Here is a 15,249-nt window from a genome sequence, read left to right on the forward strand (position 1 = left end):
AGAGCTGGCTCTGGACAGCCAGGGTTCTGCTCTGACCGTAAAAAACAGTCCCAGCAGAAGGCACCCAGTGGTAGAGCGTTAACCTTGTGGGTCAGAGTACTCTTTGTTACTTCTGGACCCAAACGGAGAAAAGAGTTTGGGGAATTTAGACCCAATCCTGTAGACATAAGTTCTTTGCAAACTACTTTTAATAAGGGTTCAACCTCCCTTCTAGTCCACCGCTCAGCAGGGGCAGTGGAAGAGAAAATTTATTAGGATACATTTCAGCAGTAGTTCTTTGTGGGTGAGCTTGATCTCCTTGGGCAGCAGTTCAGTCCCGTAGCAAACACCAAACACGACTCAGCGGCTGCAGACCAGTCCTCTAGGCAGGCAGACACTAGGCAGCTGTAGTTCAGTCCTGAAGAGACCCCCAGGTTCGCCAGCCAGCCTGAGGCGAGGCTGCAGTAAGCTTCCTCAGAAACCTCATGAGCAGTTCTTGGGTGAGTTTCTCCCAATGGTGGCATCACCACAAGTTGAGCTCAACAATGCTATGTAAGGTGAACCAATGCATGGGTGTTGTTTAGGAAGAGTGGGGCTGTGCAGACCAAACCAATGCTCCCTCTCCCGCTGTCTGTGGGATCATATTTATACTCCTTCATCCCAGGTCCTTTACATGTCTGCTCCAGCAAAACATCTCCTTTGACATAACTTTGACTTTCCAAAGTAACCAGAAGTTTCCATCACAATCCAGATGCTATGGGTGCACCAATCTGAGGTAGCAGAGATGTTAGGGGCTACTCCACATGCTTCTGCCCTTCTACTTAAGAAACGGGACCCTCCTTCCCCCCACTAGTCACAAAGGACCAGGTTCCGGGCCTAGCAGCTGTCAAATGCTTGTACTCAGATGGCTGGAAGAGAGAGGGAGAGGGGAATCCCTTGTCTTGATTGTGGCTGCCTTAGCCTCTGCCAGTGCAGACAGGCTCCTTCCCTCAGAGGAGCTCCTTTCCACTTGTCTACCACAGCAGCCGTTGAGCATGAGTTATGTGAGCACCCAGTCCTGGCAGAATCCCCCTGGTACTTCCTGAGGCTGGGCTGCCAGTTGCTCCATTCCAGGGGAGAGAGGTTCATTCATCCTGTAAAATTTGATTGACTTCCCAGGGTGGGGTGGGGGTGGGGGTAGGTCCTAAGGATTCATCAGTAGGGCTGGGGATTTAGCTCAGTGGTAGAGCGCTTGCCTAGCAAGCGCAAGGCCCTGGGTTCGGTCCCCAGCTCCGAAAAAAAAAAAAAAAAAAAAAAGAAAAGGAAAAAAAAAAAAAGGATTCATCAGTAAATGAAACTGACGAAAATGAGGTGTCAGGTGGCCCTGGGTGTGGAACCCCCATCCAGCACACACAAGGTGTCTTCCATTACCAGTACTGAGGACAGCAGAGATCACAAAACAATGGAAGCCTGGTGGTGGGGACTGGAGAGATGCCTCAGCAGCCAAGAGCACCATCTTCCTTCAGAGGACCTGGGTTCAATACCTGGGTTCAATTCCACCACACACCTAATGGTCAACACTCTTAGACTCCACTCTGGCAATAAACAACAAAACAGGCATGGTGGGACACAAGGTGATCTAGTGCACAAAAGAGACAGGCAAGTCTCCATGAGTCCAGGTCAGCCAGAGCTATATAATGAAGTTATCAGAAAGAGGGGGGGGGGAGAGGAATGAGAAGAAAGAGGAAGGAAGGAAGGAAGGAACGAACTTGGGTCCGCTGCTGCAAAGGGAGTACATGTGTTAACTACTGAGCTATCTCTCCACATGCTTTCTCGTCTTCCCCATTCTTGTGCAACCAGAGCAGAATTGCTTTTTCTCTTTTCCTCTGTCTTTCTCTTTCTTTCTTTCTTTCTTTCTTTCTTTCTTTCTTTCTTTCTTTCTTTCTTCCTTCCTTCCTTCCTTCCTTCCTTCCTGTTTTGTTGTTTATTGCCAGAGTGGAGAGTCTAAGATGTTATCCTTTACTCAAACCCTTCCACAGCTCTCCAGTGTGGGACAGTGAAAGACAGGACCCCACCATTAATCCTCACTCTAGGAGCTGAGGGTCCAAGAACTGACACCAATACCTGGCCTGTTTGGCACTTTATGGCCTAGTTCTGCTGACCTGGGCAGATATTACCACCGGATCATCACACTTCAGAGGACTGAACACTCCGTGGTGTTGCCCTATAGAACGTGAGACCTGGATGCGCTAACTCCATACCTGTTGCTCTCTGCTTAGAACACCCCAACCCCCTCTCAGTCACACTTGCACACAACTCTCAAGGCCTTAGCATCCCCAAAACCATTACCTATGAGACTAACTCCTGCCTGTCCTAGGTCCTGTTCCTTCCTCCCTCCTCCCCCACCTCCTCTAATCCCTGTCTGCCCTCTATTACAGTAACTGAAAGATCGTTGCAGCTCTTTGAAAGCTATCACCTAGCATCTCAGAGTGGTTTGCACCCAGAGGACATCCTGCCATTCAAAATACTAGCATGTGCTTCGCCTGGATTCTTTTTTTTTTTATTCGACAGCTAGTATTTTATTCAGATAGCAGTCTCATTCATTATGCATGGTCCAAGAACATTCAAATAAGAATTCAAATGGGAAGTTAAAGATTGATCTTCAAACATCATAGCCAACAATGCCACGTTTGCCTATGATCTCTCTGATATAAAACCACATCCACGCCTCAGTGGCCACCAAATCAGCAGCACAGCTTCCTTCACTGTGAGGTGTTGGAAGCCACCAGCTTTAGCACTGTGAATTATCTTGTTCACACTCTGAAGAGCTGTAGGGATTTCACCAGGGGTTGGGGGAGCCAGCTCAACTTTGGCATAGTGCCAAAATGTGACCAATAGCGTCTTTGAGTAAGTCACAGCAGCTGCCACCATCGATGGTGAGGTGCCTTCTCCTCAAAGTTATGGATGAACTTGGCCATGGTCTAAGGTGGAAGATACATCTCCCCGAACCACTGGCTGAATATCATCCCCAGAAGGTCATAAGTACACTTTAAGTTTCACTTATGTGTATGAATGCTTTCTCTGCGTGTGTGTATGCCCACTAGCTGAATGATTAGTCCCCTCTAGGGGTCAGAAGGGGCATTAGATCACCCAGAACTGAGTCACAGATAGTTGTGAGCCACCCTGTGGGTGCTAGGAACCAAAGTGAGGCACATTGCAGGAGCAGCCAGTGCTCTTAACCGCTGAGCCATTTCTCCAGTCCCTGCGTACAAAAATAAACCGTCTGCTTCCTTCCTCTTCTCACCTTACTACGGGTGTCCTTGAGGCTCTCTCAGCATCTCCCACACCTCCCCATTTCTAGCACCCTAGGAATGTTTCCTCTTTACAGTTTGTGTGTTAGGAAAGACTTCTTTTCTTTTCTTTCTTCCTTTTTTTTTTTTTTTTTTTTTGGCTCTTCGAGACAGTGTTTCTTTGTGTATGTAACCTTGGCTGTCCTACAACTAGCTCTGTAGAACAGGTTGGCCTCAAACTCACAGACTGCTGCCTGCCTCTGTCTCCCAAGTGCTGGGATCAAAGGCATCTGTCACCATTCTCAAACCCTTTCTAACAAAAGTCAGAAACAGCGACTGTCAGGGAGGACTGTTTAGACTAATTAGATTGTTTAGTAAGGAATAGACAGCATAAAAACTTTACTTGTCCGGTTTCATTAGGATGGTAGGTCATGTACTCTTTTGAGACTGAATGGGAGGTGCTGATGTGCCTTGAAGGTAGCATGGGTTTACTTCAATGAATGAAGGCATGCTAAGGAATGAGCAACAATTCCACTTGGAGGTAGCAAAAGGACATTTCATTATTTCAACTAATTGTAAAGAGGTCTTGCTATGTAGACCAAGCTGGCCTCAAATTCCTGGCCAGATCACTTTGCGTCAGCATCCTGAATTCTGAGATTATAGGTGTGTGTACCACCATGCTTACAAAGGAGACACTTTACAGACATGTTTGACCTGGATCTTGAAGCAGGTTTATCTTAGGCAGCTAGAAGCTCGAATACATCCGAAGGCAGAACTGAAAGGCAGCTAAGGATGGGAAAGCATGTTGATGTTAAGGGAATTTCATTTTGTCGATTTTTCTCTATGAAATCCTGTATGGAATGCAGAAGAGACAAAAGTTTGGAAAAGCCACTATTGGTAATTGTCTAGAGAGAACAGTTGCTGGGCAGTGTGGAAACAATTATTCGTGGCGATTATAAAATGTACTGATCTAGGTTTTTGCTCAGGTCAGGCAAGGGCTCTAACTCGAGTCCCTATTCCCAGCTGTATGCTCTGGCGGAACCTCAGGATGGTAGGGATAGTTAGGACCGAGGGATCCAGACTGGATTTCAACTCAAGGCCATCTTCCTGCTTCATTGTTGAGATTACTGGCATGGAAAAAAAAAAGGCTCAGTTTGGTGGTGCACTCCTATAATCCCAGGGCTCAGGAAGAGAGGCAGATTTCTGCTCAAGCACAGCAGGTTCTACACCAGCCAGGGTTGCACGCACCAAATGAGCCGTCAAGGATTGACGAACAAATATGACATGGTAAGACTGCCCTGCCCGGTGTGAAGGTGGGAAGGTAGTTAAGGTTCAGGCTCCAGGGAGGACCTGGTGGGAGCATGACTGACTACTGTGTTGGAGTTAAGGTGTCAAGGAAAAGAGGTCTACCCAGCCCTGAGGTTGTTAAAAGTCTCAGAATCCAAGGCGGGAACGTGAGCCTCGTGACAGTCCCCCACGATCCGCTAACAGGGAAGCATAGTTGAGAAGATGGCGGCTCAGCAGAGAGAACCTCAGCAGAGTAGGTCCGTATAGAAGCGGCGGGCGGTGTGCAGGAGGGCAGCAGGAGCGAGGGGAGTGCGGCCTCTTCCTTGTTTGGGCCATGTGGGAGAGGGGCACAGTTTGGGTAATGTGCACAAGTTGTCTGCACTGAGTCGAGTAGGCACAGGGATGGCTTTCCGGAAGCCCCAGCCTGTCGCTTGTTCAGACTCCCTCTGCGTCCAGCTTCCTATTGTGTTTCGAGGGGAGCGCGTTAGGGCTCAGGAATCAGGAGGACCAGGGCAAAATGGCGGAGGGGACGCGGTGCCCTGAACGGTGGGGCAAGACCAGGCTGGCCAGCGAGGGAGGCGTCGTGTCTCCCTGGCGACGGGGCGGTGGACTAGCCTCGTGACCCGGAAGTGGGCGGAGCGTCCCTCGTGGGGCGGGGCATCTCTGTGACGCTGGGGGCTGGGCCTAAATGGCGAAACCCGAGAGGCTCTGGGGGGGGTTTGAACTGGCCAATGGGCGAGCTGCCGACCGGTTGTCGGAAAAGGAGGCGGAAGCGGGGAGGAGCCGCCGCGGGAGCCGGACTGCATCCGCCGCGGCGTCTCCATGGCACGACCCTGGCCTCCGACTTCAACGACTTCATAAGGAGACGGTTCTGGGCGCAGCCGTGCCGCTCTTGGTGAGAGGCCACGCGGCGGGGCAGGGCGTAGAGCGTCTCGGGTTCAAGCCCCGCGCTCCCGTCCCGGGGCTGGCTCGACTGGGCACCGTCCCCGCGTCTAGGCGCGCTCCTTCCTGCGTCCGAACCTGGCCCGCCCCGCTCCTCGTTGGGCGCGGGCCCTTCCTCCTCCCGCTAACGGGCGGGCCGGCCGCCTCCGTCCTCTCCGGGCCATCGGCAGCGCTCTTTCCCTCCTCTGCTGCCCTCGGGCAGGGCTGCGCCCTTCTATGGGCAGAACCCCGTTCCCTCTTGCCCGCTGGTGGGTGGCCATGCGCTCCATCCTCCCCGGAGGCCTCCCCTGCTCTCTGCGGGCTGGGCCGCAGCAGTTATATGCGCTCGGGGTGGGCAGGCCTCCGGGGACCCTCCTGGCCAACTCCGGGGATGCGGGTGATCCAGGAGCGGTCTAGCGGCCCAGGTCGCCTCTCCTAGGCCGCCACTCCTCCCCCTCCACCTATTGGTTCTCCCTGGTAGCTATTCTGCCGGGAACGCCCCTTCACCTGGGAGACAGTTGCCCCGGCATCGTCCCGAATATCCCTCCTGCTCCCTGCGCGGGTTCCCGCCCCTGGGGGGCCCACTTGGGGCCTAGCAGTTCTCACCTTCTTCGCACGCCAGGCAGCCCTCAGGTTTAAACCCTAGTAGTCTTCGGCCCGCTATTCTTCCCGGGTGGGGCCTGGGCATGCTGGTCGTTGTCCTCCTTTCAGTGACGTGCCCCCTCACTGTCCTGCCGCGCCCTCCACCTGCCTCCTGGCGGCGCACTCGGCACCCCGCAGGTCGCTCAGCCTCTCCTGTCTCCCTCCCTCCCACTTTGGCAGGACAGTTGCTGTGCGACTTGGACAGTAGAGGAGCGCCTCCCAAGTTTTCATCCAACTGCCACCCCCAAAGCTTCCACCCTCCTCCCCTCAGAGAGAGGACGTTTGATGCCCGGCCCCTGAGATTCTCATTGGCAAGCCCCTCTGGGTCCCCCTGAGCAGAGCCTGCCGACCCAATTGCCCAACTTTGCGGCTTTGATGCTTAGCCATGTCTGCCTCATCCTCAGGCGGCTCCCCCAGGTACAGCCAATGTGGGGGGCGCCTTTGCATTAGGGCAGGGAAAGGTGGTCAGGGCTCCCCAGGCCAGGCTCAATGGAAACTTTTTAAGTTTCCCAGGTACTGAACGTCTGGACCAAAAACACTTAAAAGTGACTTTGAAAGGGGAGGAGTAAAGTCATACAGGCTCACTCCCCTACAGCCTCCTAATAGCAACAAGATCACTCTTAACCGAGTATTACACTCTGAGTTCAGCTTGGCTTCAGACTCACTAGGTAGCCAAGTTGTCCTTGAATTCCTGACTCTCCTGCCTCCCTGTCCCATGTGGTGGCTTAAAAGCATTTTCCACCATGCCACCTCTAAACTAGTGTGGAAGTGAGCAGAGATGTTACTAGTAAGTAGAAGGGGGGGAAACTGAGTTTCTAAGCTTGAACATTCTTCTTCCGAGTGACAGTCCGGCTCAGTCAGTAGTAGTTTGTAAGCGAACTGAGCAAAGTGCATACCACAGTGCTGTTGCTTTAGGTTTTAGTATCTCCCCCCTACCCCCAAATAGTTGGTGAGGTCGGCTAAAGCTATCTGGGGACTGTAAGGAGGCAGTGGATAGGTTAGCTCTGATCATCCCAGCCCCTTCTCCCCCCATGCCTAGACTCTGGCTAACTCTGGAGTACACTCTGGCTGTTTTGCACTCCATGTTGGGCTGCATATGTAGAAGGCATATGCTTTTGTGTGGGCAGTGCTCGGACTGCGTTGGGAAGTGGGGTCTTCATGTGCTCCAGCAAACGTGTGAGCCTTCCTTTTATAAGCTTGTGTCACAGTGGCTCTGCTCTGGAGCTGAACGTCTCTTAGATTAGCCTTTCACTGAATGCTTCCCCAGAGGAACTTGGGGACGGGAACCCTTGTTGAGACTGGTGCCTTGGCAGCTTTTTTTTTTTTTTTTTTTTTTTTTTTCTTTTTTTTTTTTTTTTTTTTTTTTTTTTGTCACCTGATAGGATGACAGCACAAGGTCACAATACATGTGATGCGATGACAGGTTTAAAAGGCCAGACTGCAGACCCCCTTCACCTTGTATCCATCCCCCTGCTGGGCACACCATGCGTGCCTTGTGCTCATCTACAAGGAGCCAAGGGATTCAAGACTGGTTCTCGTGACTGCCAACTCAGTAGCCACCACATGCAGTGTGTCATTTCCCCAGAGCTGAGAAATAGGAGAGCCCTGGTTTTCTGCTCATAATCTGGTTCTTGTGCCCGGGTGCAGGTTTCCATCGTGTGGGAAGAACGGAGTAACGAGTCTCACACAGAAAAAAGTCTTGAGAACACCTTGTGGCGCACCCAGTGTAACTGTGACGGTAGGTGACCCTCACAACAGCACCCTCAGAACCGCTTTTGCCATCCTTTGCTGGGACTGCCCAGGGACTCTGTACAGAGCTGTTAAACATAGCCTGCTTGCTGATGGAGCAAGCTGTGAGGAGGTTGTCCTGATGTCCTTCCAGGGAAATCCCAACATCTTTAGAACAGCTGTTTTTAAAAAGAAAAAGAAAAAAAATTGAAAATCATGAGAGACATGGGATGGGAGCTGTTGGTGGGCAAGGCCGTTCCTGGGTACAGCTCTGCTCATGCTTTCTCTGGAGTCTGTACAACCTTCTCACTCTTGGCATCCCAATTAGCCTCTGTGCCCTAGGTTCTTACTTGCATGTGGCCTGCATGCATCTATGCCTTAACCATTTTGAGTGTTTCCCATACTAATTCGCATGCCTGGTTGGAAGGTACAGCTTTGCAGCTGACCTACACTAAGTCCAAGGAGGAGCTGCCCAATCCCTCTGGCTTGGGCAGAGTTGCAGCTCTGAGGATCCTGCTTGTGCTTTTAGAGAACCTTGTCCTGAGCTGGCCTGGAGGCTTTCAGCTGAGACCTCTGCAGAGTCTGCCCAAGTGACTTGCCTGCCTTGCTTCCTGCCTGCATGCCAGTAGTTGGTGGCTGTCCTGCTCACTTGGTGGCTGAGCTTTCAGGTGTCCTCCTAGAAGCCTCTGAGCTCTGTTTTTATGCCTAGTTTACTCATCCACAGATCGATCTTTTTTGTGTTGCCCTCCCCTGCCTGCCAGAAGTGAACCATGAAGGACCGATCTTCAACTCCCCCCTTACATGTTCATGTGGATGAGAACACTCCTGTCCACGTCCACATAAAAAAACTCCCGAAACCATCAGCAGCCAGCAGCCAGGTAGGAGCATGGCAGTGGGGCGAGGTCACAGCTGTGGATCAGGGCGCTCTCTTCCCGGCCCAGCCGCCTCGCACTTCTGACTCCAAAGGTTTGGGAGACACATTTTTTTCTGGAGGTCAGTTGCCTGGTTAGAAGGTAGGCCTCTGGTCTCCAGCAGCACCAGCAGCAGCAGCCGCAGCAACAGCATGACTCAGAAGAGACCTCTCTGCAAAGGTGGCATATGCTACCAGAGTGACACTGGGCAGCTGGGTCTGGCAATGATTCTAGTTTTGTCCCTCTCCACAGAAATCTCATAAGCGCGGAATGAAAGGGGACACCGTGAATGTACGGCGGAGTGTCCGGGTGAAAACCAAGGTACCTTGGATGCCCCCTGGAAAATCATCTGCCCGGCATGTGGGATGCAAGTGGGAGGTAGGCTCAGTCTTGTTCAGGCTTCTTCTCTTCTTGGACTGGTCAGTCAGATTCTAGCAGGCCTCAGACTTGGTATGATTGCAGAATTCCCGTGAGCCTCATTTACTGGGTGTCTTTGTAAACCCTGAAAGCTTAGGCACCACTTAGACCCTTGCAGCTTTGCTGTGTGGTAGGTCTTGCTGTTCTGCTGTAGAGATGAAACAGGTGGGAGCTAACCTGCCCAGAGTCCTACAGAGAGAGCAGCAGAACTGGAGTTAGGACTCTGTCTCATTCTGGAGACTGAACTCGGTCTCTGCTTTGCCACATGGATTTACGTGTCTGTCTTAGTGTCTGAAGTATAATTAACACTGAGGTTGGGGATGTGTGCATACACCAGCCTATAAAGTAGCAAAAAAAGTGGCCATACGGATGATACAAGGGTCTCATCCAGACAGCTTTGGAACAAATGAATTTTCTTCAGTGTTTGTAGCCAAGAGAATATGTCTTATGCTATACCTTAGCAGTGCATATCCATGTACCCGCTCAATCACCCACCCACTCATCTGTCCATCTGTCCATCTGTCTATCCATCTATCCATCCATCCATCCATCCATCCATCCATCCATCCATCCATCCGTCTGTCCATCCACCAACCCACTCATCCGTCCATCCACCCATCCATCCATCTATCCACCAACTCACTGATCCATCCATCCACCCATCTGTCCACTCATCCACCCACCCACCCACTCATCCATCTGTCCATTCGTCCATCCATCCATCCACCAACCCACTGATCTGTCCATCCATCCGTCCATCCGTCCGTCTGTCCATCCATCCACCAACCCACTGATCTGTCCATCCACCCATCCATCCATCTGTCCATCCACCCACCCATCTGTCCATCCATCCGTCCATCCGTCAGTCCATCAATTCATCGACCCACTTGTCCATCCCTCCAACCATCCACTCATCCATCCACCTACCCATCCATCCACTCATCCACCCGTCTGTCTATCCATCCATCCATCCATCCATCCATCCATCCATCCACCCACCAACCCACTGATCTGTCCATCCACTCATCCATCCATCCACCCACCCACCCACCCATCCATCTACCACCAGCTCTAATCAGCCGTCCATTCAATGGCTCACATGTGGTGCACTTACTGAGACTTGCACTATGAGTTGTCCGCATGGATCTAGGTATGAGCCTGGCAAGATGCGCTTTATTATTCCTTTTAAGCGCATTGCAGTGAAGAACTTAGTGATAAGAAAAGGCTAAGATAGTTTCATTTATGTTCTGAACAAATTCCTCATTACCAGTAGAAGTAAAGATTTCAAAATAATGCTTAGGTGAGCTACCACCTTTTTTTTTTTTTTAATTTATTTTATTCTATGTATGAATACACTGTAGCTGTCTTCAGACACCAGAAGAGGGCATCGGATTCCATTACAGATGGTCATGAGCCACCATGTGGTTGCTGGGAGTTGAACTCAGGACCTATGGAAGAGCAGTCAGTGCTCTTAACCACTGAGCCGTCTCTCCAGCCCGAGCTGCCACCTTTAATTCCAGCACACAGCACTTGGGGAAGCAGAAGCAAGCAGGTGGCTTTCTGAGTTTGAAGCCAGCCTAGTCTACTTAGTAAATTCCAGACCAGCCAGGGTTACATGGTGATAACCTTGACTCACACAAAACAAAACTTGCTCTGCCTGATCTTTCAGAGTTAGTCTTTTTCTTACACTTTGTTACTCTGAAAATGAGAAACCCCCAAAGTGGATGTAATTGTGACATTCATAATCATACCACATGGGTTTGACTCTTTGCCAGTTTACTCACAGGGAATCTGGGTATCCTCTGGAATGCACGGAAAGTGTTATGAACAGTTTAAAAACACAAGGAAGATGGGCATTTCTGGCTGGGGGGGTAGCTCGCTTGAGTGCATGCTTAGTATGTCTGAGGCCCTGGGTTCCGTGCCCTGGTACTGCCTTCCTAAAAGGTCCTGCTCCCTCAGAAGGAGACTGAAATAAAAATGGTCCCTTACCATGTTTTACTGCCTTAGTAGTAACCATTGAAAAGTAAACTCTTGCTGAGTGTGGCTGTATACTTCTTGAATTCCCACACTCAGGAGGCAGAGGCAGGTGGATCTCTGTGAGTGTGAGGCCAGCCTAGTCTACAAAGCAAGTCCAGGGGAGCCAGAACTAGTTACACAGAAAAACCCTTTTCAAAAAAACCAACCTACCAACCAACCAAAAGAAAAAAAAAAATTGAAACATTAATTTACAGGGTATACCAGATGTCATGGTGAGTGCCTATAATCCCAGTTTTTGGGAGGCTGAAGCAGGAGGATTGCTAACAGAGGCCAGCTGGGACTTAGTGAGGCTTTGTCTTAAAATTAAAAATAAATTGGAATAGGGGGCTGGGGATTTAGCTCAGTGGTAGAGCGCTTGCCTAGGAAGCGCAAGGCCCTGGGTTCGGTCCCCAGCTCCGAAAAAAAGAACCAAAAAAAAAAATGAAGTGGAATAAAAAAGGGAAGGTATCATTTTTATTGGCTAGAAAGGAGTTTAAAGCTAGAGAGATGCTGCGGTTAAGGTCACCAACTGCTCTTGCAGAAGGCCAGGACTCAGTCCTTGCACCCACATGGAACCTCACGTCCCTCACTCAAGCTACTCTGCTCTCCTTCACACTCCCTCCTCCCGGCCTCTGCATGTACGACGCACACACGCTGAGCAGACAGAAACAGGCAAAACATGCATGCACATAAGTAAAAGAGTAAAACAGCCAGGCAGTGGTGTCCACACCTTTAATCCCAGCACTCAGGAGGCAGAGGCAGGTGGATCTGCGTTTGAGGCCAGCCTGGTCTACAGAGCCAGTTCCAGGACAGCCAGGGCTACACAGAGGACCCTGCTTCTAAATAAGTAGTAAGTGAACAAACAAACATCTTTAAAAAATGAAAACCGTAAAAATAAAAATTTCAGAAGAGGGGTTGGGGATTTAGCTCAGTGGTAGAGCGCTTAGGAAGCGCAAGGCCCTGGGTTCGGTCCCCAGCTCCGAAAAAAAGAACCAAAAAAAAAAAAAAAAAAAATTCAGAAGAGAAAGGATGAGCTCTTGCTCTCCTGCCCTTGTTCCTTTCCCCTCTTTCCCCTCTCCATTCCCTTCCCCATCCTACATGCTCATAGTCAGCCTCTACTCTATGGTCTTTCTCTGCCTCTCTCTCAAGGCCTTTCCCCATACCCTGAATAAACTCATTTTGATACTAAAAAAAGAAGAGAAAGATGTACAAGAGTACAGTGGTCCCATGTGGTCAGGCACACTAAGTCAAGAAGTTCATAAGACATTGTTGCCGTTGAAACAGGATCTCAGGTATCTTAGGCTGGCTTCAAACTTTATACTTAGCTGAGGATGTACCACTGTGGGCCTCATGCCCCTGGAGGCCTGCGAAGGCATCAGATTTCTTGGAACTGGGGTTACAGATGATAACTAACTTGGTAGATGGTAACATGCCAGCTTGTGAGCTGGCTTGTGGGTGCTGGAATCAAAAGGTCCCTGGGGAAGATGAGCCAGTGCTCTTCACTAGGGGACTATTGCGCCAGCCCCAGTATTTATGTACGTATGAAGCAGGCAGTGCTCTGAGGCAGAGGATCCTCGCTCCGGCCTCAGCATCTGTGTTTATCTAGGTGTTTGTGGGAGCCGACGTCAGTGCAGTGCCTCAGGTTCTCGAGGCTTTGCATTGCCCTGGAGTCGGTTGTAAATGGCAGTTGCTCTGAATCACTGGACATGGGTACCAACAACTGAACCCCCGTCCTCTTAGTGCTGAGCTGTTTCTTACTCCATCAGATCTTTCCTGTTTTTACTTTTTTTTTTTTTTTTTTTTTTTTTTCTTTTTTTTCCGGAGCTGGGGACCAAACCCAGGGCCTTGCGCTTGCTAGGCAAGCGCTCTACCACTGAGCTAAATCCCCAACCCCCTGTTTTTACTTTTTGAGACAGGGTCTTATTGTTTATTCCTAGCTGGTCTGAAACTCACCGTGTACCTTCCACTGGCCTCACACTCAGAGCTCTGCCTGCCTCTGCTGAGATCTGTACCATCATGTCCAGCCTTCCAGCCCCTGTACCCCTTTTTTGAGACAGTGTCTCTATTATGTAGCTCTCTGGCTGTCCTGAAATGCACAATGCAGACCATGCTGGCCTTGAACTCCCAGAAGTCCACCTGCCCTTTGCCTCTAGAGTGCTGAGATTAAATGCCTGTGCTGCCACACCCAGCTGCTGCCCTTTTTACAAATTAAAAAGGTGTGTGTGGATACATGTGCAGATGCATGTACTCAAGGTGGCGAAAGGACAGCCTTGGGCTGGAGAGATGGCTCAGAGGTTGAGAGCACTGCTCTTCCAAAGGTCCTGAGTTCAATTCCCAGCAACCACATGGTGACTCACAACCATCTAGAATGGGATCTGGTGCCCTTTCCTGACATGCAGACATACATGAAAAAACACTGTGTATATAGTGAATACATAGATCTTTAAAAAAAAAAAAAAGGGAAGGACAGCCTTTAGTGTTGTTACTCGGGAGATTTCAACTTGTTTTTTGGGGACAGGGTCTCACAGAACCTGAAACTTGCCAAGTAGGTGAGGCTGGCTGGCCATTAAGCCCCATGGATCCTGCTGCCTTGCTCCCCAGAGCTGGAGTCGTAGGCATTGCCACCAAGCCTAGGAGTTCTGTGTAGGAACTCAGGTCTTCATGCTTGTGTGGCAAACACTTTCCTGATTGAGCTGTTTCCAGCCCTAACTTTAACTTGTGATCCTCCTGTCTCTACTCCTCAAGTGCTGGACCTAGATGCACACACCACTGCCCCTGGTTTTCTGTGGTCCTGGGGATTGAGCCCAGGGCTTCACACACTCAGCAAACCCTCTTATCAACTGAGCTACATCTCTAGCCTATTAATAGATGGTTTAAAAATCGCATTCATTTGTGTGTGCATGCAGGTCAGAGGGTAACCTGGAGAGTTGGTTCTGGCCTTCGACCATACGGATAGAGTTGGCCTCTCTTTGCACAGAAGTGATGTGTCTGTAACTTCTGTGCAGGCAAGCTGATTGACTGGTGCTCAGAAGATCTGTAGGCTGTGGAGAGCAGCACTGCTTGCCTCCCAGCATGGCGTGTGTTACTGCTGTTTCCTTTTGTTTTATGAGACAGCCTCATGTTGTCCCAGCTGACCTGGAAGCCTCTGTATAGCTGAGACTGGCCTAGAACTGATCTTTTTGCCCTCACATCCAGGTTGCTAGGATGCCAGGTACCTGCCAGAACACCCGGCTTCCAGCTCCCACCTCCGCGGTGCTTCATTATACTGTATATTCTTACTGCTATTGTTGTTGTTTCAAATTCTGTTTTAGTTATTTTGAGCCAGTCTCACTATACTACTCTAGTTAACTTGAACTTGGTGATGCACCCGCTATGTATGGCAGAGTTTCTGTTAGTAAGCTTCATATTATACCACTTTTCCTCTGTTGGTTTGGCTCTTTGAGACAGGGTCTCTCTGTAGTCGTGGCTCTCCCGGAACTGTGTCGATCACCTGCCTCTGTCTGCTGAGTGCTGGGATTGAAGGTGTTTGCCACTATGCCTACCAACATCTTTCTAGCTGGGCAGTGGGGACTCACACCTTTAATCCCAGCACTTGAGAGGCAGAGACAGGCAGATCGAGTGAGGTCGAGGACAGCCAGGTCTACAGAGTGAGTTCCAGGACAGCCAGGGCTACAGAGAGAAAGCGAGTTTTGAAAAACAAAAAACAAAAGAAAAACCAAAAAACCCTTCCAGAAAGTGAAGAGGCCTACTGTGATGGTAAAGATCTGTAATCGAAGCACTGAGAAGGCCGAGGAGGCAAGAAGGTTGCTGTGCGTGAGGCCAACCCAGGCTACAGGACCCTGTGTCAGTCAGAAAAAAGTCAAAGCATGTGAGACATTGTCACTCACAGCTGTGCTGTCAGCATGCAGAAGTATGAGATAGGAGAATTGTCAAAAGCTTGAGGCCATTCTAGTCTACACAGTCAAGTCAGGCCAGCCTGGATCCACCCACCCACCTCCTCTGCTAAATGGTGGGTTATGCTTGTAATCTTAGCACTGGATAGCACTGGATAGCCTAGGCTACTATGTGAGACTATTAAA

At 50.2% G+C, this 15,249-nt stretch overlaps 1 protein-coding gene and 1 pseudogene across 52 annotated transcripts in view; one reads left to right on the forward strand and one right to left on the reverse strand.

Moving 5' to 3' along the window:
• Window positions 1–176: 176 nt before the first annotated feature.
• On the reverse strand, window positions 177–3,006 carry LOC134486067 (ATP synthase subunit g, mitochondrial-like; annotated as a pseudogene). Its single transcript, XR_015684214.1, has 2 exons — window positions 1,996–3,006; window positions 177–1,553 (listed from the first exon to the last, which is right to left on the reverse strand). The product of XR_015684214.1 is annotated as an ATP synthase subunit g, mitochondrial-like (transcript).
• Window positions 3,007–3,962: 956 nt separating this feature from the next.
• Odf2 (outer dense fiber of sperm tails 2) overlaps window positions 3,963–15,249 on the forward strand; it is a 47,019-nt gene continuing 35,732 nt past the window's right edge. For 3 of the 51 annotated variants that reach the window (NM_001399108.1, XM_087650445.1, NM_001399109.1), the window contains 4 exon segments: window positions 5,326–5,430; window positions 7,746–7,836; window positions 8,551–8,704; window positions 8,990–9,058. In NM_001399108.1, the coding sequence (NP_001386037.1) occupies window positions 8,597–8,704; window positions 8,990–9,058 (177 nt within the window). In that variant the 5' untranslated portion in view covers window positions 5,326–5,430; window positions 7,746–7,836; window positions 8,551–8,596. 51 annotated transcript variants of the gene reach the window in all.

The sequence above is a fragment of the Rattus norvegicus genome, chromosome 3, assembly GCF_021556685.1.
Source record: "Rattus norvegicus strain SHRSP/BbbUtx chromosome 3, alternate assembly SHRSP_T2T, whole genome shotgun sequence".
Classification (NCBI taxonomy): domain Eukaryota; kingdom Metazoa; phylum Chordata; class Mammalia; order Rodentia; family Muridae; genus Rattus; species Rattus norvegicus.